This window comes from Trichosurus vulpecula, chromosome 2 (assembly GCF_011100635.1).
Source record: "Trichosurus vulpecula isolate mTriVul1 chromosome 2, mTriVul1.pri, whole genome shotgun sequence".
NCBI lineage: Eukaryota > Metazoa > Chordata > Mammalia > Diprotodontia > Phalangeridae > Trichosurus > Trichosurus vulpecula.
Genome location: NC_050574.1, coordinates 248,756,339 through 248,780,510, shown reverse-complemented (window position 1 = coordinate 248,780,510; position 24,172 = coordinate 248,756,339). Strand labels below are relative to the sequence as shown.

At 38.5% G+C, this 24,172-nt stretch overlaps 1 protein-coding gene across 1 annotated transcript in view; it reads right to left on the bottom strand.

The window, feature by feature from the left end:
* Positions 1-13,351: 13,351 nt before the first annotated feature.
* Positions 13,352-24,172, bottom strand: part of WDR75 (WD repeat domain 75) — a 37,730-nt gene continuing 26,909 nt past the window's right edge. Inside the window, exons 14-21 of the mRNA XM_036746391.1 lie at positions 22,315-22,495; positions 21,703-21,797; positions 20,707-20,802; positions 20,157-20,326; positions 18,463-18,522; positions 15,932-16,078; positions 14,166-14,257; positions 13,352-13,739 (exon numbers count right to left, since the gene is read on the bottom strand). Of these exons, the coding sequence (XP_036602286.1) occupies positions 13,532-13,739; positions 14,166-14,257; positions 15,932-16,078; positions 18,463-18,522; positions 20,157-20,326; positions 20,707-20,802; positions 21,703-21,797; positions 22,315-22,495 (1,049 nt within the window). The 3' untranslated portion in view covers positions 13,352-13,531. The remainder of the gene's footprint in view (positions 13,740-14,165; positions 14,258-15,931; positions 16,079-18,462; positions 18,523-20,156; positions 20,327-20,706; positions 20,803-21,702; positions 21,798-22,314; positions 22,496-24,172) is intronic.

Below are 24,172 nucleotides of genomic sequence, written 5' to 3'. Positions count from 1 at the left end.
ATGAAGTTTAAGTGAAATAACATAAGCACAATGTTTTGAAAACCTTAAAGCATCATATAAATGTTAGCTGTTAGTATTATACACATAGGCATAATTTCATCCCCAAAACAAATCTGTTTTATTTTTCAAAACATATCTTTATTGTCTTTTCATTTCATGTATATTTTAGCTTTCACTGATAAATGAAGGCATTCAAATATATAATTGAGAACATAATAAAATTATGGCAGCTAGGCGTTAACCTGCTGGGGCTGAAGTCAGAAGTCAGGAACTCATCTGAGTTCAAACCTGGCCTTAGACATGGACTAGCTGTGTGACCCTGGGCAAGTCATTTAACCCTGTTGGACTCACTTTCCTCATCTGTAAAGTGAGCTGGAGAAGGAAATGGCAATCCACTCCAGTATCTTTGCCAAGGAAACCTCCAAATAGGGCAATATCAACTGAAATGACTGAAGAACAACAACAATAAAATTAACAAAATCGCACATAAGAGATTGCAAATGATTGTGAATGCTTATCTGATGGGAGGGACTTGGAGGCTTGTTGGCCGGGAAACTGCTGATTGGAAATCAATAACACTGGAGTTGTCATCAATGCTGTGGTACTGCTGTGGACATTTCACCTCTTTCTGATCTCTCACAGAATAAAGGAAGATGCAGAGGAAAGATGATGTAAATCCTAGATCTCCCAGATAATTAGGAATGCTAAGGAAATTATATGAGGCTGTTTTTTTCAGTAGCTAACAACCCATGCTAAGAGGCTGGGTTGGGGTATAACAGAAAGGGCACTGACCTTGAAAAGCAAAGACCTGGATTTGAGTTTCACCAGTTTAAATTAGCCATGTGGTCTTGCTGTGTATCAATATCCTCATCTGGAAGATCCTCATCTGGAAAAGAATATGTCTACTATGTACTTCATGGTGTTCTAATAAACACGCTTCATGAAGTATAAAGTTATTCATAAAAATGAACTACTATTATAGGGAACAGATATTCTGGAACTATGAGGAAGAGAAGCTATTAACTGTCAGAGTGAAGATAAGAGACAGGAAGGAAGCTACCTCCAAGGGCTTTTACACAAATTCAGGGCCAGAGGTAACAAAACCAGGGGAAATTTTCATATAAAATCAAAAGATTTAGGACAATTTAGTTCTATCAAATTTAGGGAAACAAAGGTTATTTTAAGCAGTGATTAAGAATTGTTCAACAATTCTATCTAAATTAATCTCTTTCTTGAGTGCAATACCAATCAAACTATCAAAAACTATTTTATAGAACTAGAAAAAATAGTAACAAAATTAATCCGGAAGAACAAAACCTCAAGGATATTAAGGGAATCAATGAAAAAAATGTGAAAGAAGGTGATCCAGCTATACCAGATCTCAAACTGTATTATAAAGTGGTAATTATCAAAACAATCTGGTCCTGGCTAAGAAATAAAGTGGCGGATCAGTGCAATAGATCAGGTACAAATTATATTACAGCAAATGACTAGCACACGATAAACCCAAAGATCCAAGCTTTTGAACAAAACCTCATTATTTGACAAAAACTGCTGGGAAAACAGAAAAACAGTATGGCAGAAATTAGGTACAGAACAACATATTATACTGTATACCAAGATAAAGTAAAAATGGGTATATGATTTACACACAAAGGGTGATACCATAAGCAAATAAAGAGAGCATGGAATAGTTTATCTGTCAGATTTATGCATACAGGAAGAACTTAGGACCAAAGAAGATATAGAGAGAATTATAAAATGTAAAATAGATAATTTTGATTACATAAAATTAAAAAAGTTTTTGCACAAAACCCAATGCAATCAAAATTATAAGGAAAGCAGAAAACTGGGGAAAAGTTCTTGCAACAAGTATCTCTGATAAAACCTTTATTTATCAACTATATAGAGAAGACAGTTGGATTTATAAAAGTATAAGTCACTCCCCAACTGATAAATGGTCAAAGGATAGGAACAGGAAGTTTTCAGATGAATAAATTAAAACTATTTATAGACATATGAAAAAAATGCTCTAAATCACTATTGATTAGAGAAATGCAAATCAAAACAAGTCTGAGGTACCATCTTATACCTATCAGAGTGGCTAATAGGACAAAAAAGGAAAATGTTGGATGTTGGAGGGCATGCGGATAAACTGGGACACTAATGCATTGTTGGTGGAGTTGTGAACTGATCCAACCATTCTGGAGATCAATTTGGAACTATGCCCATAGGGCTTTATAAAACTATGCATACCCTTTGATCCATCCATACATACCACTGCTAGGTTTATATCCCAAAGACATCCAAAAAAAGGAAAAGGATCTGTTTGTACAAAAATATTTATAGCAGCTCTTTTTGTGGTAGCTAAGAATTGGAAATCAAAGGGATACCCATCAATTGGGGAATGGGTAAACAAGCTGTAGTATATGACTGTGATGGAATATTATTGTGCTATGAGAAATGACAAGCAGGACGATTTCAGAAAAACGTGGAAAGAGTTACATGAACTGTTGCACAGTGAAGTGAACAGGATCAGGAAGACGTTGTACACAGTCACAGCAATATTGTTTGATGAAGAATGGTGAACGACTTAGCTATTCTCAACAATGGTCCAAGACAATTCCAAAGGGATGAAGCATACTACCCGTCTCCAGAGAAAGAACTGATGTTGATTGAATACAGACTGAAGCGTGCTATTTTCATTTTCTTACTTTCATTTTTTCTTTTATTGGAGTCTTCTTGTACAAAATGACTAATATGGAAACATTTTACATAATTGCACATGTAAAACCTATACTTGACTGCTTACCATCTCAGGGAGATGGGAGGAGAGGGAGGGAGGGATAGAATTTGGAACTCCAAACTTTAAAAAAATGTTTAAAAATTGGAAAAAAGAAAGAATTGCTCAAGATTCGTGAGTAAAATAACTGTGTACATAAATGTTATTTCTTTAACTATTGCTCTGTACAATTTCAGCTATGTGAAATTAAATTTTAACAAATTCGATAAAAATCATTTTAACAAATTTTAATAAAAAGCATAATTAGGTGGGAAATATGCTCTTCCATAATTCAGTCAACCATGCAAATATTGAAAAGCCTTGCTGTTCAGTCCATAAGGCCATAACTAATGTCCCACATGGTTGAACTTTCCCTCAATTAGAGACCAAGTGTCATGGAAAGAATAAAATGATCTCTGGATTGCTGCCCTGGCAAACTCAAACTAACAAGGTGAGAACAAACATTACAAGGACACATGAAACAGTAGGAAAAATCAATAGGCTTTCACAATGTTGTATTTTGTAGGAAATGAAAATAAGAAGCCCAAGGGGCCTAAGGGATTGGCAGGATGACCCGACAAAGGTGGAAAGCAAGGGACTAGAGAAAATGACAGCTCACTGTCTGCTAGAATGACTCCATGTTCCTTGCACTCTAACATGAAGTCTGTTTCAGGTCAGATCTCGTTAGATATATAGTCTGAGCTTCACAGTTATAAATGGGTCCTTTGAAAAGCGGACTATTTCTTTAGACCTCCCAGGGCTTGCTGCGGAAATAATTGATTACACATATTTTGTATTTTAGATAGGTAGCATCCCCACCCTTAAGAAGTTTAGCTTTTACTAGGATGATCCAGTATTGACCATGTAGGCCAGAGAGCGGTATGAGGTGACTTGAGCGTGATCTTGGTTGAGTCAAATGTCGCATTAGTCAATAACATTTACTGCTTTGATCATAGAATGTTAGAGTGGGAAGGCACCTGGGAGATCTACTCCTCCATCCCCACCCCTATGGGAATTCCTTCGTCAGCATTTAGTATCGGGGAATTTCCAACGTGACAGGGGCTCATAGCCTGATGGAAAGTTCTTCCATATTTTGACTTGATCTTACTTCTGCCCCCCAGAAGCCATACAGAACACTGTATTGTACTTTGTTCATGGTGCCGAAGGGGAAGATGGCAGGGAGGGGTTGGGACGTGGTAAAGTGGAGGAGGAAGCCATCCTAGAACGGCTTTAGGAAGTTCCGCCTGTGTGGGCAGCGGTAAACTCCAGCTTATCTAAGGAATGGCTAGTGTTAGTGAGCCATTGATAGTACACGAAACTAGTTAGGTGGCTCTGCAGCTGCAAGATGAAAGACGGCCCAAATGCCAGAGAGCTCTGGAGGACCCAAGAAGCATTATGGCCTAGGGTCTTAAGAGTCAAGAGAGCTGTTGTTGAATCATTTAAATTGTATCTGAATCTTTGTGACCCCATTTGCACTTAAAGGCTTCTGAATTGACTGACCGATGATGCAGTGGAAAGAACACTGGTTTGTTGTTGTTCAGTTGTGTCTAACTCTCCGTGACTTCATTTGGTTTTTTTCTTGGCAAAGACACTGGAGAGGTTTGCCATTCCCTTCTCCAGCGCATTTTACAGATGAGGAACTGAAGCAAACAGGGTTAAGTGACTTGTCCAAGGTCACACAGATAGTAAGGATCTAAGGCCAGGTTTGAACTCAGGAAGATGAGTCTTCCTGACTTCATGCCCAGCCCTCTATCTACTGTATCACCCATTAAGTTGCCCGTTAAGAGTCAAGAAGACCTAGGTTCAAATCCAGCCTAGTACTTCCTAGCTGTGTGATCATGGGCTAGTGGCTGTGCTTCTCTGGCCTGGGATTCTTCATCTGCAAAATGACTAACAACACCCATTATACCTACCTCCCCAGGGGTTGCTGAGAGAATCCAAGCAGAGGATGTGTATAAGAGCCTTGCAAACCTTAAAATGCCATATCACAACCAGCTATTATTATCTTCAATTCAGGTAGCACCTGTGGCCATGGGGATTCTGGAGTCCCACAGGGGTGGGGAACCTGCAGCCTCGAGGCCACATGTGGCCCTCTAGGTCCTCAAGTGTGGCCCTTTGACAGAATCCAAATGGATTGAGAACCTAGAGGCCCACATGTGGTCTTGAGGCTGCAGGTTCCCCACCCCTGCTAGCCCCTTTCCTCCTGTGCTGATGGCAAGCATCCTGCAGACACCAAATGGCACTTGGTCAAGGAAGAGATGAATACAGTTGGCTCAGTTAACTGTGGTTTGCCTGACATTTCTTAGGACTGCAGCACAAACTACCCTGGCCCCCACTGCCCGAAAGGCCAGGTAGATTAAATTTCTCTTTTCCCCAGGAATTCTCTGGTTTCCCTTAAGGAGAATTTGGGGGTACCTAGGCTTTCTGTCAAAGGCTCTAGCCTCCACCAAGGTGGTGGGGGCTCCCCTGTATCCCAAGTTTCCTTTAGCCACTAAGAGTCGGAGTAGTTTTTACAAAGAGATATTTATTTCAATGGTATAATCATCAATATACAAACTTCCCCAAAAGATGGGGAGCATAATTTCCTTCCCACCTTCCCTCCCCCTACTTTTCACCACCTCTTCTCTGGGGAGGGGAAAGGGATTAGGTTCATAGCTGGGTTCCTATAGAGTAGCACTTCTTAAACAGTGGGTTGGTGTATGTGGTTCTGAAAAATTTGGCAACAGTAAAAGATTTCTAAATGTGCAACGAGCAAAAATTAATTAAAAATCAAACTAGTAATGAATTCAAGGTGTTTGAAAAGGGGTCATGAGTGAAAAAAGTTTAAGAAGCCCTGCTATAGAGAACACAGTCCAAATTTAAAGTCCAAAATTCCTCCTTGAGTCCCCAGGTCCCCCCGCCCCATGGCTGGCTAAATCATCCTATCTGTAATCCTAGCTCAAAAGGTTATTGTGCCTCAAACTCCCCATTCCATCTTAATCACTGCCATCACCTGAAACTGAGGACAAATGACACAGAACAGAGACCCCAGACCCATTTCTCAGAGCCAAGATAAAAAGAGAGGGAGAGAAAGGAAGGTATCTCCCCATCCTACTTTACTTCATCATGCCCAACCCCACCGTGTGGGTGAATTGCATTCTTTACCTTGTGGATGCATGAAGAAAGAATGAGCAGGAAAAAGAAACTAACTATCTCAATTTTGCCAGTTTTAAGGACACAGGCTTTTAAAGACACAGCCCTAAAGATGTTTATGACATTGTTATAACTATATTCCTCTTTTACCTTTTATAGCAAATTTCTATAATCAAGAAGTTTTGTAAGTACGACACTAAGTCTATTAAATAATAGATTGATACTGGAACATGTCTGGGTATAATGGGATGCAAGTATGAACATCTTACAATTTTAACCTATATTTGCAGTCAAATTATAATATTTTCCTCTTAAGGGAGAAATGATTAGACAAGGTAATAAGGCAAAGATGTAATGTGAAAGCTTTCTAATTAAATGGAATAGTAAATTTTGAGAAAAGCAATAGGATTAGACTTTTCCCTAAGAACTATATACATACGAATGTGATTGGCTCCCAAATTTATTTATCATGGAAATTCAGGCTTTGAGTATGCTTTAGTAATAAGTTCTCAAAATTGGATTAAGGATTTAACTAATTAAATTTACTAATTTACTAATCAAATACATGTAAATTGTATGGATAATGGTAAAGAAAGAGAAATTATTTTCCCATTATTAAAGTATCTGTCAGATAATTTTACTGGGCAGAAGAGATCATTTTTACAGTTGGACTCTCATAAATTTTTAAAAGATTCTTATATCAAGTACAGGATAAATCCTATAGGTAAGGACAGAAACAGCAACTGGTATATAAACTGAAATTCTCTGAAGTTTTAAGATCGGAGAACCAAATTTACTAAATTATATTATAAGTTAGAATTATCTAGGAACCTCTAGAAGCAGAGCCCCTTTCAGAGCTATGCTGAGAATATGCACATTATCCAAAAACACATTATCAAGGGACCAGATAACTACATGAGACATTAAATGTGCTGACTAAATGGATATCGAGAATGGGTCACTAAAATACTTGATTTTAGTTAGTATTGGTGATAACTGTCGTATTGTTTGGCCTTTTGTTTCAAGATGTTTATGTTTTCTTGGTTACCTTGGTGACATGTAACTCTCCCTTCTCAAAACTTATCCATTGTGAGCCCTCTAATTAGTTTGATCTGTACCTGACTTAATGTAATCATACAATTATGGGACTTGTGAGAAAAACTTTATTGCATTGTTTGAACTGAGTCTTGTGTGGCTGGGAAACTGGATCATCTCTATGTGTTGTTTAGAGATTCTTAACTAAGGATCTATGTTATGCTGACCAGAAACTCAGTTCCAAAGGTTGATGCAAGGAGTTTTCTTATCTGAAAACTGGCCCTGTACTTATCTATCAATCATTGTTTCTAACGGCCCCTACCAGGTGTCAAACTTGTGGGTGTGTACTCCGGGATCATCTGAAGAAAGCCCCTGCTCCCGAGTGGACAACGGAACCCTCCAGGGACCTCATGGCTCATCTAATACAGATCCAGAAGCAGCCGACGTCCAGAGGAGACAGCTGTCCCAAAATTCTGGGTGAGGGCTGAGTATACTGTCCTAGTTTTTTCTCCTTTTCCTTTTGTCATGTGCCCAACCCCCAAGGCCCTGATTCAAACGTGTGTTGGCATTTTCTCCCTCTATATTCTTGGCCCCGCCTCTTTTCTGTTTGCAAACAATGTCTAGGATTGGTACCTGGGACACACTTCCCCGATAGGTCCCCTCATAGAACTTACCTTCTGGGAGAAAAGTGCTTGTCCCAGCCCAGCTGGCTTTTTGTGGAATCTTGGCTTATACCTGTCTCTCCTTTATTGGTCAGAAGGGCAGGGGTTCTTCCAGACCCCTTCCCTTTGACCAAAAGGGGTTAACGTTAAGACATTAGGAGAGACCTTGTTTTCCAGAGCTAAGGCCCAGCAAGCAAGCTGTGCTCTGAGCTTGGTATAACAACAATCCTTTGCTTACCTTCTGAATGATCTCAGCCTCTGGCAAAATCACATAATTATTGTTTTGCTTTGACCAGCACCAGGTGTGAGTTTGGAAAAGCACTGGACAAGCTCGGACAAGTTCCTGTGTTCTGGTCATGAAGTCTTGCTATGAGTCAAACTTGTTTCACTGTTGCTGTTACCTCTCATTGTCAGGGCTGAAGCTCACTGCATTGCCATAGGTACAAGTATTGAGATCTGCTTACACGGCCTGGGGTCCTTCCCTACTAGGGGTGAGGCTCCAGCACGTGTCCTTGCTTGCAAGCCATTTCTCTCATTTTGAAATTAAACTTGATTCCTGACTCTTCTGTCCCTAGCCTGCTGTTTGGCTCCGGCCACCCACCAGTTAGAGGCTGGTTCCATCTGGGCCATTACAGGATAGTCTGTTTTCCCTAAAGATATACCTGCTTCAAAGTTTTGTATATAATTCCTCTTTATATATTGTACTTCCACTAGACAAGCATTTATTAGGTACCTACTGTGTGCAGATCCCTAAGTTAGGGGTGGCTGAGATTTAAAAAAAAGTTTAGATAAGGCCTGTTCCCTGCCTTCTTAGAGCTGAGGGGGCATATAACATATATACCAAAAACCATAATACTAAAACATTAATGATTATTGAATAAAGGAGGTACAAAGTGTTATGTGAGGGCTCTGGGGAAAAAGTCATTACCAGTCATTCATGGAGAAGGTAGCATTTAAGTTATACATCAAAGGATATCTAAGAATTCAATTGATGTCGATTAGGGGTGAAGAAAGCATTCTATGCATAGAAAAGAGTGTCAGTCAAGGTCCAGGGGTGGGAAAATATGGGGCCTATTTAGTAGACATGTATTGGGTGTGATAGGACCAGTGTTTTGCTGGCGCATTGTCTTTCTTCTCACCCACAATATGGTGAGGTTTTCCCTAAAAGACAAAACTGCCTTGGGAATTGAGTCCAACTTCGCTGGCCATCCTGGCCACATGAAGTCTATTCTAGGCTTTTCAGAGTTGATGGATTTCTAGAGACCATGAGTCACCATGTCTTTCACCACAGTCTGCCCTGAACATCAGACTCAATTCCATATGGAGATGAGGAGGACCATATCCAAAGAAGGTAAGTGACATTGTCATAAATTTAGCCTTGCTGTGTGAGGGCAAAGTAAACCTCCTTTGTTCAATGATTCACAAGTGCCTTACTTTTGACTTAATATCAAACCTGAAGTAAGTACTGGTATTAAAGTCACCTGTGACATATGGAATAATACAAAATGGGAAATGATGTGTACAAGGGGAGATCCTGACTGCTCTAGAGGGCACTCTGAGGAGGGAGGCCACTTTCAGCTGGGAAACAGGGATACTGAAAGTCAGAGATGAGGAAGAAGTGCATTTCAAGGATGGAAGGGTAGGTAATGGGGAGAGGCAGTTTTGGATAAATACAAGGGGGTAGTAGACCACATTGAGGTTGAAAAACAGCTTAGCAGTTCACTTTGGCCCAGAGGTGGAGTGTATAATGGGAAGAAGTGTGAAAAAAGGATGGGAGGTTAGGAGTCATTTTATGGAAGACCAGTAGTGCTAGGCTAAGGAGGTTGTATTTTATTCTAAAGGTAATAGGATGCTATGAAGGTTTTTTGAGCAGGTAAGTATACGGTCAAGATTTATACCTCAGAACAGCCAAGATGACAGAGTAGAAAGAAAGTATTATGGGTGAGATCTTCCTTACAGCCATTCTACAAAGATCTAGAAAATGTATCAGACCAAGTCTTGATTGGGAAATCCAAGGAAAAAAATCACATGGAGTCATTCTTCAATATGAGGGCAGCATAGAGACAGAGAGTTTTTTGGACCCTGGGGATAGGTCTAGCCCAGAGTGCATAAGGAATTTCCTGTAGGGGATTGAACAAGCACCGGTGTATAGGTAAGCACCAGGGCAAGAAAGTTCCTAGATCCAGAGGCCCAAGCTTGTTCTGGGAGCAGGAACAGATGCTGATTGCAGTTCTGTTTTTCACTGCTTTTCCACTATTATGTAGTTCTATTTTTCACTGCTTACAAAGATCAAATGAGGACTGAGGGGGAGACCTGCACCTAGGGGTGGTGGTTCAGAGCAAGGAGGAGTAGTCACTATCATTGCAGGTCCTGGGCTATGTCCTATAAAGGAGCATATACAAAAGCAAGCAGTGTGACTTTGACCTTGAGAAAGGAGCAGAGACTCAGATCCAGCACCCAGCTCAGTCTGAAGTCTGCAGTGGAATAACCAGAGAGCCCAGAGTAAAGACTGATCCTTTTGTTCTATCACTGTGAAGTTTTCTAGCAGGCTAAAAAAGGCACTGGAGCTCCAACCAGGGACAAGCTCACATTTCTGTTGCTTAGACTCAAACACAGGTGAAGAACTTGCAACACTCAGGTCATGAAGGCAATGCTCAGGCAACGTTTGCCCGTCAGACGAGTTTGGAAAGCTTGTAGGTCACCAGCCTGAGCCGTCTCTGAGATACTGGAATAACACAGTACTCAATACCCCAAGAATGTAGCAGTAAGGCCCAAGAGGACACAAAACAAGATTGACCACAGGGGGGCCATTCCCCTTCAGACATGCATAGAGCCTGGCCCTAACACAAAGCCCAAAGTAAGGAAATAAGGCTGAAAGAGAGGGCAAATCAAAAAAGAATTCTTATGATAAGAATTATGGTGACAAGGATGTTCAAGACACAAACCCAGAAAAAATCACAAAAAATCTGGAACTATGCAGGAAAGTTTCTTAATTGTGTATATCCATTGGCCTAGTTACTTTGACCTATTACCCTATAATTTTAGTGTTCTCTGTTCTGTTTACTAGAGTCTCAGAGGAATGAAAGCCAGAAGGCACATTTAGAAATAATCCAATCTAATGCCTTCTTTTACAAAGAGGCATTTTAGGTATGAAGAGCCCAAGTGACTTGCCAAAGGCCATATATTTTGTGGGATTCTGACCTAGTTATTCTGAATCCAATTCTAATAATAGTCTACACAAAGCTTAACTCAGTAGCTCTGCGACCATAGTCTCACTAGTCAACACCATTCAGCTCAAGCAGTGATGCAGCAAAATTTTCCAACTTTCCCCCTTCATTGAAACAAGCATTTCCTCAGTGCAATTGATCTATTTGGTCCTTAGCAGGAAAACAAGCTTCCAGAATGCCTTAGCTTGCCTAGGTTTTGGTTTTCTTGAGTTTTTAAAATTCCAGTTTTGGGGAAGTACCTGATGATAAGCCCTCAAGAAACTTAATTGTTTTAAAGGGCTAACTCTCCTAATTTGTTAGACACATTTTAAAGAGGGGAGTTATTTGTCCAAATGAATATATACGCTTCTTTTATTACAACCAGGTCAGTCCTAAACCCAAAATAGATGGCTGAGGTATTTTTAGAATTTCTTAAATTATAACATCAAGAGTCCCCAGACACCTAGGTAGCCCAGTGGGTAGAGACAGGAATCTGAGTTAAAATCCTTCTTCAGACATTTGCTAGATGAGGTTGGGTAAGTCACTCACTCTCAGTTTTAGTTTATTTACAAAATAGGGTTAAGAGCAATTCCTTCGCAGGACTGTTGTAAAGATCAAATGACATAACATTATGTAAAGCACTTTGAAAACTTTCAGGCACTATGCGAATGCCTATGTTTGCTTGAGGGACCAAAAATGATAGATATGGACTCAGTTATTGATATAACTTCACTTTTCTGGAGTGGAGATTTAGAATTAGGTTAGGCTTGTTGCTACAGGCATACCTCAAAGATATCGCGGGGTCAGTTCAAGACCACTGCAATAAAGTGACTCATGCGAATTTTGTTTTCCAGTGCACATAAAAATTATGTTTACATTATTCTGTAGTCTGTTAAGTATGCAATAGTATTGTCTAAAAAGACAATGTATATACCTTAATACAAACATACTTTATTGCTAAAAAAAAGTGCTAACCATCTTCTCAGCTGTTTTCGACTCATCTTTGTTCTGGTAGAGTCTTGCTTCGATATTGATGGTTTGATGGCTGCTAACTGATCAGGGTGGTGGCTGCTGAGAGTTTGGGTGGCTGTGGCAATTTCTTAAAATAAGACAACAATGAAATTGGCCTCATCGATTGACTCTTCTTCTCACTTGAACACTTAAGAGGCCATTATAGCATTATTAACTAATTTCAATACTGTTGTGTCTTAGGGAATAGGTTGATGGAGCAGTCAGAAGACACACATTTATTAAGTTTACTGTCTCATACTGACGCAGTTTGTGGTACCCCCAAGTAATCACAATACTAACATCAAAGATCACAGATCACCATAACAGATAAAAGGAAAAAGTCTGAAATATTGAGATAATCGCCAAAATGTGACAGAGACATGATACGAGCACATGCTGTTAGAAAAATGGCCCTGATACACTTGCTTGATGCAGGGTTGCCACAAACCCTCAATTTGTAAAAAAAAAAAAAAAAAAGCAATTATCTGCCAAGTGTAAAAAGTGAAGTCTCATAAAACAAGGTATGTGCCTGTATGAGGGACTTCAGCATTGTGGGTAGAGAGCTGGCCTAGATATAAGATGGGGTTCAAGTCCTATCTTTGATACAAACTGGCTTGAGCAATTGCACGAGTCTCTTAAATTCTCAGAATTCTAAGCCTTTCTGTAAAGCTGTAAGTTGCAGAGATATTGACCTGTCTTGGCAAGGAGTTTCTTCATTTGAGAACTCCCTAGTCCAGTTTCTATTCCTAATTCAATTCTCCATGTTAACACTCACTTTTGTGCTCCCAACTCCTTCTGGGTCATGCATCCCATTGACTTTGCGCAAAGTTTCTTGAGCATCAGTCTTTATTGGTAAAATATAGCCGAGTCTATTTAATGCCCACCATTTGTATTTCCATTGTGCATTGGGTCACTGGAAGTTTTGATTCTCTGAACACTGCTGTTTCATGATTCTCAGATATCTGGAATCATTAGAAGAGTTTTCAAGGCTACATTTTGCTCTACCAAATCAAATGTTCTTCTATAGTCAATAAAGCCAGAAGCCTGTAACTTCTGCATCTTTTAGTAAGATGTGAGATGTAAGCTTCTTCAGGGCAGAGACTCATTTTTGCCACTGCCTGGCAAAGCGACTGATATGAAGAGATCTTAATGTCTGTATGCTGTAGGATAATGGTGTCAAACTCAAATATGAACAGGATCTACTAATATACATGTAAGAATCCCCACAGGCTGCATATCCTTAATTTTAAAACATAATATTTATGTTTTATTGTTCTTATTATTTTTATATTTTCCAATTACATTTTAATCTAGTTTGGGCTGCAATCCTGAGTGTTGCCCATAGGTGATGTGTTTGATACCTCTGCTGTAAGGTACTGCTTGTGAAATGTTCTTTTAATTGCTTATTATCCATCTATACTTTTTCCTAATCATTTAATATTTTTCCTTCTTGTTGATTTGAAAATATCTGCCCTGACTACCTTAAAGAGGCCTAAGTATTAACTGGCATGACACACATGAGACCACTTGGAAAAGAGTGATGTATTACAAAAATACAAGGTGTTATTGTAACATTTTTGAAAAGGTCCACATCTTACAAGTACAGGCTGCCAAAATCTAGTACTTATTTTATACAAGGAATAACATTAAGATGGATACAGCAGTATGACAAAAAATAAAGTGCAAAGTCTTTTTTTCTGTTGTTAAAGAGAACACATCCAGCTATAGTCTACTTTTCTAAGTTTCCGTAATTCTTTTTCTTGTGTTTTAGAAAGCTGAGGTGTTATTTCATCCCCTATAACTGTGTCATTTATCACATTCTGGATCTTTTCAGTAAAATCATTTTCTTCATCTGAGTCATCAGTTGCCTTTTCACTCTCCATTTCTATATCATCCGGAATTTCCTCAGCACTATAACAAAACAAAAATATTCAGAGATACAAAATTGATTACTATACAATGACTTTTTATAACACTCACCTTGATGTACTTATACATCAAGATAATATTGCCAAAAATATATCTTAGCAATTACATTTTATAAATTGGGTTTTGTTGTACAAATCCCTATAAAATACATTTTAAATCACAATGAGCTCTATTTAGGATACACAGAAAATAACCTTTTTCCCCCTATAATCTGTGTTCATCACGTTAGTTTACAGTTTAACATGTTAATTTTTAAACTGCTTTAATTTTTAGCATAACAAAAACATACTGGTCAAATATTCTTATGAAGAAGAAGAAAACACCCCAACAGTTTTAACAGCCACTATCATGTACTACTACACAAAAACATGAACTATTAAGTGATTCATTTCAAGGCTTCTTACTTACCTCTTAGTACCTTTGGATATCAATAATGAATTGACAAACATGGAACACAGAAAAGAGGCAGATGGTAGTACATGGGCAGGAGTCTGAAGAAGCTAAATTAAAAAAACAAACAAATTTTAATTTACGTTTTGCCTTTGTTTTACTCTGAACTTTTCAATTCCTCATCTTCTACGTACCTACCTAGTTCCATTAAAGAAGCTATAGTAATAAATACTAGAAAGAATGGTACGTGGAGAAGTAAAACCAAATAAAGACACATTTTTTTTTCTCTATTATGTCTCAAAGCAACAAACAACTTATCCTGACCTTTCTTGCTTTAAATCTGCATGCTATATAATTACTTAATGAGCATTATCTTAAAGGAACTAAGAAGGCAGCATAATGCACTGCCTAGAGCCCTAGACTCGTGAATCAGAAAGTCCCAATTCTTTGTACTTCTGAGACCTTGGGTAAGTCACCTCCGTTCCCTAGGATTCATTTTCCTCATCAGTAAAATGGAGACAGGGGTTGAAATAGACATCTTTAATATTGCCCCTCCCCCTTCTTCTAGCCCTAACGTTCTTTGAACATTAAGAAACTAATTCTCCCTTCAATATCTATACCACCACACCCCACTCCCCCAGTCCTCACTTCAAGGAGGCTTCATTTGACCACAATGAACAGACAGATTTCTCTTCAGGTTCTTAAATATCAAGCAGAGTAATAAGTTACTTAGAAAAGTAAAGCAGTTTACATTCCTACATGGAAAGATGATGTGTATAATTCATGAGACCTCAGTATTAGGGTAGCTGAAGGGAATATACATATTTATATATATATATATATATATACATATATATATATGTATATATATATATATATACATATAGACAGAGGGTACAGGGAGAGTTGCATATGAAGGGATGATATCTAAAAAAATCAAATTAAGGGATGAGAGAGGAATATATTGAAAGAGGGAGAAAGGGAGAGATAGAATGGGGTAAATTATCTTGCATACAAGTGGCAAGAAAAAGCAGTTCTGTAGGAAGGGAAGAGGGGGCAGGTGAGGGGGAATGAGTGAATCTTGCTCTCATCAGATTTGACCTGAGGAGGGAATAACATACACACTCAATTGGGTAGCTTACCCCACAGGAAAGGAGGAGGAAGGAGATAAAAAAGGGGGGACGATGGAAGGGAGGGAAGATGGGGGAGGAAGTAATCAAAACCAAACACTTTTGAAAAGGGACAGGGTCAAGGGAGAAAACTGAATAAAGGGGGACAGGATAGGATGGAGGGAAAAACAGTTAGTCTTTCACAACATGAGTATTGTGGAAGGGTTTTACATAATGATACATGTGTGGCCTATGTTGAATTGCTTGCCTTCTTAGGGAGGGTGGGTGGGGAGGGAAGAGGGGAGAGAATTTGGAACTCAAAATTTTAAAAGAAGATTTTCAAAAAAAAAGTTTTTGCATGCAACTAGGAAATAAGATATAGAGGCAATGGGGCATAGAAATCTATCTTGCCCTAAGGGAAAAGGGGGTGGGGGGGGTGGGGGCAGAAGGGAGGGCTGACTGGGGAATGGAGCAACCAGAATATATGCCATCTTGGAGTTGGGGGGAGGGTAGAAATGGGGAGAAAATGTGTAATTCAAACTCTTGTGAAAATCAGTGCCTAAAACTAAATATATTAAATAAATTAAAGAAAAAAAAAAGAAAAAAAAGAAAAGTAAAGTAGTGAAAAAACTACCACCTTCACTGTATCCAATCTGACATTTTTATCAGTATTACCTCACTGATTGCAGGAATGTCTTCTGCTGAAGGGTGATAGATGAGCTCATTCTCCATCATTTCACTTGGATTAGCTTCCTGCTGCTTTCTATGCTTTCCCATTAGGAAATAGAAGGGAGTTGCTGGAAGGCTTTCTTCTGCTATTAGCTGTAAGAAATTAAAGATGGTGGGGTGGAGAGAAGGCTATTGTAAGGGTTGTGAAAGAATCTCCTTGAAAGTTACTGCACAAGTAAAATAATTTAACTTCATACTATGCACTGGGGTCAACACCTTGAGACCAAAGGTAGCAGGTTTTTTATTTATTTGCTTACTCTAAAATACAGGGTGTGAAACTTATTATTTTACAGGTTGCTACTGGACTAAAATTAAAAAAAAAAAATAAGGGTATCTGCCTCAAGCCATATCTGAATAGTAGAAGAACCCTTCCTTTCTCTAACTCCTGTGACAGATAAGCATAAAACAGATGTCAAATCAAATGTAAGCAGAATCTGAACTTCTTGTTGGTTGCTGTGGCTCTTCACCCTTGGCCATGTCTTGCTAATCAGCAAGTGTGCCCTGAGAACAGGAGAATACAATGGCAAAACCAAGACCTGGAATACAAGTGGAGCTTAATCCACCAGGGTCCAGGATGAGAAGTAGACTTTTGGTTGAGCCAGAACTAGTTGCTGTGGCGTGGTGCTAATCGGAGGTTTATTTTCCAATCGCTGTTGGCCCGGTCTTAGGTGCTTGTATATATTTATAGTTAACAACAGGTACTATCACCCTTCAAATCTGATCATGAGTCAAGCCTACAAATATCAACATACAATTGCAATCAGACTTGGGCCCTGGGCCAAACCCCCACCATTCTCTACCCTTTCAAATTACTTCCACCTGAGCTCAGCATCCTCCTGATAAATTTTAACAATCCTCTTTGAATATCTTCAAATCACAGCACCAAAATCAAAGGAAGCCCAAGGGTATGAATTCCAGAATCGAAATTGGAGGTCACCCCAAAGGCAATGGAAATATAATGGGGTCAAAGGGGCTATAGCACATGTGAAAAGTGCACAAATAACTGTAGAAGTGGAGTTGGTCATAGAGCAAAAACAAAGGATAGAGAAGACCAAGTGTGGAACAGGGCTCACAACATATTAAAAAAAAACCTCTAGGAAAATTTCCAGTGCATGGGTAGTAGATCACTACTGAAGATTTGTAGAAAGACACAGATAAAAATCACAGAAGTAATCACGAATAGTCTGCAGTAGCATGATGGGAGTAGAAACAGTGCTGGAATTTTCTTGTCTTTGAATTTACAGTGATTGACTAAGGGCAAGTTACTTATCTGGTCTTCCTGATTCTCAGCTTCCTCATTCACTCACTAGTTCATTCATTATCAACAGGCACTGAGTAAGTACTTACTATGTGCCAGGCACTGTGCTAAGCACTGGAAATACAAATACAAGTAGAAAGAAAGATAGTCTCACCTGTAAAATGGGGATGGTAGCTCTAATAATTTCTTGGTCATGAGGATCAAATGGGAAATGGTGCATAAAGTACTCTGAACTAATTAAAGCACACTAACAATGTTACCTGTTATTATTATCATCCTCAGATTTGCACCAGTGGTAGGAGGGCCCATATCATGTAATTATGAATCCAAGCAAAGTGAATTTTTTATTTTCACAACATCAGTAGCTGTAGCATAAATTTAAAATAAGTAGTACGCTAAATATTGGCAGTTACATATATTCTTTATATATAGCCTTCCAACATTCCTTTGTATATAGTCTCAGAGGTGGGCACTATATTGGATATATTTACTAAATTACTTTCCTTTGTCATAAGAAAGAATTCAATCTAGAGGAATCAGGAGGTTTTTTCCCCTCTAAAAAGACAGTGATGTTATTGAAAAAAAAAAAGACAAAATAAAACAGATGCCCATGGGTAATACATATTTTAAAAGTCTTTAAATATTCCTTTATGCAACATGGCATACTAGATTAAGGGCTGGACTTACCTGGGACCCAAATCCAGGTCTTTCTCTAACACTTGCTAGCTGTGCAACCACAGGTGAGTTAGTTAGCCTCTCTGGCCTTTTGTTTCCCTATCTCTTAAAATAATGAACTCTTCCCAATCCTTTCCAGTTTTGAAACTACAAATAATTTTTGGAATGGGACTCCTAGAACACAGTAAGGTGCTGGGTTTGGAGTCAACAGGACTTGGGTTCCAATCCCTGACTCAGTTATTTACTACCTGTGTGACTCTGGGTAAATTTTTTAACTTCTCTGAGGGTTGTAGTAGATGACTTAGCTAAAAATTTAGTATTTTATGATCCTATGGTCAGGGAAGGAGAAGGAAGGGAAAAAATAAAAACCAACATTCATTCATGAGGAAAAGGAATACAGCTTTAAAACCAGAGAAATTCGCTATACACAGTACTGCGTTATTTTTAGCTTTGGTGTAAGGGTGAGCTCATTTTTGAGATCTAAGAGCCTCTTAGTTTGTAGGGTCATCTTCAGTATCTCACTGCCAGGGAGGCTCTAACATACCTGTTTGCTTGATGGTGTAAGTTTCTCTTCTGGGGATTTTGTACTGAAGGTCATTAAATCCTAAAAAGAGAAAAAACAGCAACAAAAGGTTGTACTTAATGGGAAACGTAAGACAAGGCTAGAGCCTTCTGTGATATAGATTTCCTCATAATAAAATAATAGTAGCAAATGGCCAGTGGTTTGCTGGAGTCAGGCAGACTTGGGCATAAGGCCTGCCTCTGATACATCCTGGCTGCGCGGTTGCGGACAAGAATCCTCAGTCAGCTCTCTAAGACTAGATGATGATTTGCTTTCTATTCTGAGAGTTGTCTACACAAAATCACACGTCTGAATCAATAAAATAAAATAATGCAAGACTTTAAACATGTTTAACCATTATTTTTAAGAATGTCAGAAATGTCTCTTGGAAGACTCCGTATAAAATTTAGTAAAACCACACTACAGCAATTATGGTTTAACACACGTTGTTTTATTGGTTTACAGCATTGTCCACCCAAGTCCTGCTCTGACACCTGATGGCAGCACAAAGCTCAATTAAACCAGGGCTAGTGAGGGCTACGTCTGTGATGGAGCTCCAGCTCCGGCAAGGCCAACCAGGCAGAGCGTGAGTCTAGGCCTGCCAGGACCAGCCAAGTCTGGAGAGACCCATCACTCAAATGGCAAAAGTGATCAATATTTTTTCACTATAGAAATACACAATGACCATTTATTACAGACCAAGGTGCTGCTCTTTGTGTTAGAAGTACTCACACTGATGAAATCAAGGATCCCTGAAGTTTTTAACAGGCTTTATATCAATGTCCTTTGCTTGCAACGTGTAGAATTACTATGACATTTAATAAAGTGTCCACATCTTGGCATGTGGGTTGCCTGGATTTTGATACTATGCATAAATAATGGCAGAACTCAGTTCAGGCAGAAAACTAGAAACAGATGATTTGGATTATGGCACTGAGGTAGTTGAGGTCTTCAGGAGCAAAAGCACTGTAAATAAAGTAGGTTTTGGGTTTTTTTTTGGTGGTGTAGGAGAAAGAGCACTGAATTTGGGAATTGGAGGAACAGGAAGTTAAGAGACCTTGTTTCAAGTTTTGCCTCCAACATGTGCTACTAAGTGACTAGTTACTATGAGCAACGTACCTAAAGTCCAAGTCCCAGTTTCCTTATCTGCAAACTGGGCTAATTCTTCTCACAGAATTACAGTAAGGAAAGGAATAGAGATGGAGACTAGAACTGCATTGGCATAGGGTACTCCAGGATGAAGAAACTCCCTCTACCAAGAGAGGTCATTATCTTCTCTTCCACATAGAGTATTAGAGAACTATTTAGAACATGGAGTGGTTATGTGACTTGTCTAGGGTCACAGAGTATGTATAAGAAGTAGGATTTGAACTCAGGTCTCCTTGGCTTCAAGGTTGGCTCCCTAGCATCAATATGCCATGCTATGCCTCTTAACAAGGAAAACACTATACAAATGAGTTATTATTATGGTTGTTAATTTATGACACTGAGGACAACTCACAAAATAAAATTCCTTTTGGAAACTGAAAACTTCAATGAAATAAGTCACTGTGAGAGGTAATAACTAATGGCTGTAGGAGATACATTATAATCAGTGTAGGACTTCTACTATTTAGTCTCTAATTAAAAATGAAGGTTGTTTTTTTCACTTAAAAAAATCTCTAAGTGCTAGTTACCTGTGATTCATTTAAGAAGTAAAACTGGGATTTGTTTAGCCACTGGTAATCTTCTGAGATAAACGATTCAGGGACATCTCTTGGAACAAACACAGCACACTGGACTTTCTCTCTACAGACACTCTTTTGAATACACAATGGCCTTGGCTCACTAGGTTTAAATACAAATACTGAGGGGGGACAAAAGAAAACACATTAGCACTCTGAAAGGTAAAGTTAGTTTTAGATAAGTATATATATTTTCTTATCGAAGAATTGCAAAGTATTCCAAACTCATGAATTGCTCCAGAAGGTGTATGTCCTAGTCCTTAATTATTTTCAGGAAAACATATAATTTTCTCAGAACCAAGTATGAAGGCAGAGCCTTAAAATGTGCCCGGGGACTGGAAATCAGGAAAGGGAAGTGGTCTCTCAGGCAACATAGCTCCAAATGAAGATTTGTTTTGAAGTTAAATCTCACTCAATTATCTCACAAGTTAAAAAAATAATCAAGTATTATCTCTATCTACTTTGATCACCATTTGCTGGTGAAGGAAGGCCTTGTACTTACAATCTGAACCTCCTGAGGACCAAGACACCGCAGCAATATTATCTGAATTGGGATCAGGCTCCAAAACTATAACGCTGAGTTGCACACTCCATTCCACTGTAAGAATAATCAACCAAAAGGAAACTACTCAATTCTTAGTCTTACCAAAGAATAAAAAACATGAACAATTTCTTGTCCAAAGTTCAGGTGAATAAGTACCCCAAACTTGACTTCAAACTGACTGGCTTACTTGTGTGCGACTTTCACTTAGTTATTCCCAGGGAAAGAAGACAGAATAAAAAAAATATTTCACATTTCCATCGCACATATGTATAAAGACTTAAATACTCTTTGAAGTGTTATGTTAGGAAGTCAAAGAACAGGGCAGAGCTACAGTATACCCTGCACAACCTATTTCCAACTCATCAAATTTCCCCAAACCAAAGTTTGTCAGGGGCAACTGCCTCAGGTATTTTTCCACTGGAGAGCAAGAGGTGGTACAAAAAACCCTATGGAGTTAGAGAATGTGAGTTTGTTTCTTAACTTTGCTCTTAACAATTTGTTGTTCAGTCATTTGAGCCATATTCTATTCTTCATGACCCTATTTGGGGTTTTCTTGGCAAAGATACTGGAGCGGTTTGCCATTTCCTTCTCCAGCTCATTTTACAGATAAAGAAACTGAGGCAGAGTTAAGTGACTTGCCCAGGGTCACACAGCTAGAAAATGTCTGAAGCCAGATTTAAACTAAAGAGATGAGTCTTCCTGACTCTAGGCCTGGCATTCCATCTGCTGAGCCACCTAGATGCCCCCTTAACAAATATTCTAACACCTATGCAGGTACAGTATTTCAAAAGCTGGGGAATCTGGCTGGCTAGGAAAACAACAAAAACTGAGTGGTCCCTAGGGAGTTAAAATAGGATCTGGATGGTTTTTATAATTTCCAGAGTTCAGTAGCAATTTCCTGTGTGTTGTGAGCATTTTCTTTGGAAGTCATAATGAATTAGAAAAAGATCTTACATGCACAAGTAAGCAGGTTCCAACAGCACAGAAAGCTCTTTTCAGTTGTACCCAGAAGGTATCTGGAACAAGTTTGTCTCCCAAAGCAAAGGTTTCTGGAGGAAAAAAAAAAGTGAAATTTGCACCCTTGCTTCTCATACTTTATAGAACCTGGACTAGCTTTACATAAACTATAGTTTTGAAGGGCCACATGAAAACTTCGTTGTTTACAATTATTCAAGTGGAAAATGGGTCATGGGATGTGATAGCAAGATTTATTCAGGCGATCTTTTCTTCTTAAAAGGGAAGTAGGTGACTTTTGGGGGGAAAAGGAATCAATTTTATATCACACATCTGATCATACATTTTTGTAGAGGTTGCCCAAATCATCTGACAAATACAAGAACAAGATGGACTCATCACTGAATGCTTCTTTAGCCAGAAAAAGAAAATCTCACACTAAAATCTAACACAGGGCTCTTGCAGGTAGGATCAGAACTTTGAACTCACTCACTTCTGCCATAAATTTGTCTTTGGAGTAAACACAGTAACAAATTTCTCTGGACAAAGATTTATTTCCAAATTTTAAAATGTTAATAAATACAACTGCAGCTAACATTAAAGATTACTTACTTAATTTTCCCAGGACGGTGACAAAATGTACATTTAAGCTCCCAAGTGGCTGAGTCCCATATTGTTATTATTTCCTCAAAACTAACTGCAAGCAAAGACTCATCTTCAGAGAAACAGCAATTTGTTGCTTGGTAATTGTGGTAACTGCCTACAAAATCACAGGTCCAGCCCATAGCTTGTTCTGTGAAAACAGAGAATTAAATTCTAATTGGCAAAACATTACCAAACATCATAATAACAAACCTACATATTCACAAAGCAGCAGTATTAATATAAGATAATAAACACCAATGAAGAAGAGAAAATATTACAAAAAGAATTTTAAAATGGATTATGTGATCTCAATGATGCAGACACAGTGTACGGATGCCTGTCTATCCTGTGTGACTACTGACCATATCCTCCTATAAGTTTTCCATAGGAAGTCAACTCAAGGTGCTGGAGGCCTTCCTCAATTTCTCCTGATATCACAAGAATTCTAGTGGAGCATTCTGCCTATCTATAATCCCTCGCTTCACATAACCAAAGATCTTATCCTCTCTTCTTAGCATCAACTTTCTTTTTAGAAAAATTAATTTATTTTTAGTTTTCAACATTCACTTTCATAAGATTTTGAGTTTTAAATTTTATCCCCCTCTTCCCCTCCCAAGACAGCATGCAATCTGATATAAGCTCTACTTACATATTCATAATAAACATATTTTCACATTAGTCATGATGTAAAGAAGAATTAGAATTAATGGGAGGAACCACAAGAAAGGAGAAACAAAACAACAAAAGAAAAGAAAGGCAAATAGTATGCTTCCATCTGCATTCAGACTCCAAAATTCTTTCTCTGACTGTGGATAGTATTTTCCATGAGTCGCTAAGTCTCTCAAAGTCAGTCATCACACAATGTGGCTGTTACTGTGTACAATGTTCTTCTGGTTCTGCTCACTTCACTCAGCAACAGTTCATGTAAGTCTTGCCAAGTTTTTCTGAAGTCTGCCTGCCATCATTTCTTATAGCACAATAGTATTCCATTACATACATATACCACAATTTGTTCAGCCGTTCCCCAACTGATGGACACCCCTAGATTTCCAGTCCTTGGACACCACAAAAAGAGCTGCTATAAGTATTTCTGTACGTGTGGGTCCTTTTCCTGTTTTTATGATCTCTTTGGGATACAGACCTAGAAGCCCTTTGGGTATAGTTCCATATTGCTCACCAGAATGTTGGATCATTTCACAACTCCACCAACAATACATCAGTGTTCCAATTTTCCCACATCTTCTCCAACGTTGATTATTTTCTTATTTTGTCATGTTAGGCAATCTGATAGGTGTGATGTGGTACCTCAGAGTTGTTTTGATTTGCATTTTTTTAATCAAAAGTATTTAGAGCATTTTTTATATGACTATAAGTAGCTTTAATTTCTTCCTTTGAAAACTGCCTGCTCATACTCTTTGACCATTTATCAACTGGGGAATGACTTGTATTCTCATAAATTCAACTCATTATATATTTTAGAAATGAGGCCTCTTTCAGAGACACTGGCTGTAAAAATTGTTTCCCAGCTTTGTTTCCCTTCTAATCTTGGTTGCATTGGCTTTGTTTGTGCAAAAACTTTTTTTTAAAATAGCTGATTGCAAACTGAAAAAACTTTTCAATTTAATGTAGTCAAAATTGTCCATTTTGCATTTCAAAATGTTCTCTATCTTGTTTGGTCATAAATTCTTCCTTTCTCCACAGATCTGACAGGTAAACTATTCCTTGCTCTCCTAGTTTGTTTATAGTACGTCTTCATATCTAAATTATGTACACATTTTGACTTTATCTTAGCATAGAGTATAAGATGTTGGTCTATGCCTGGTAT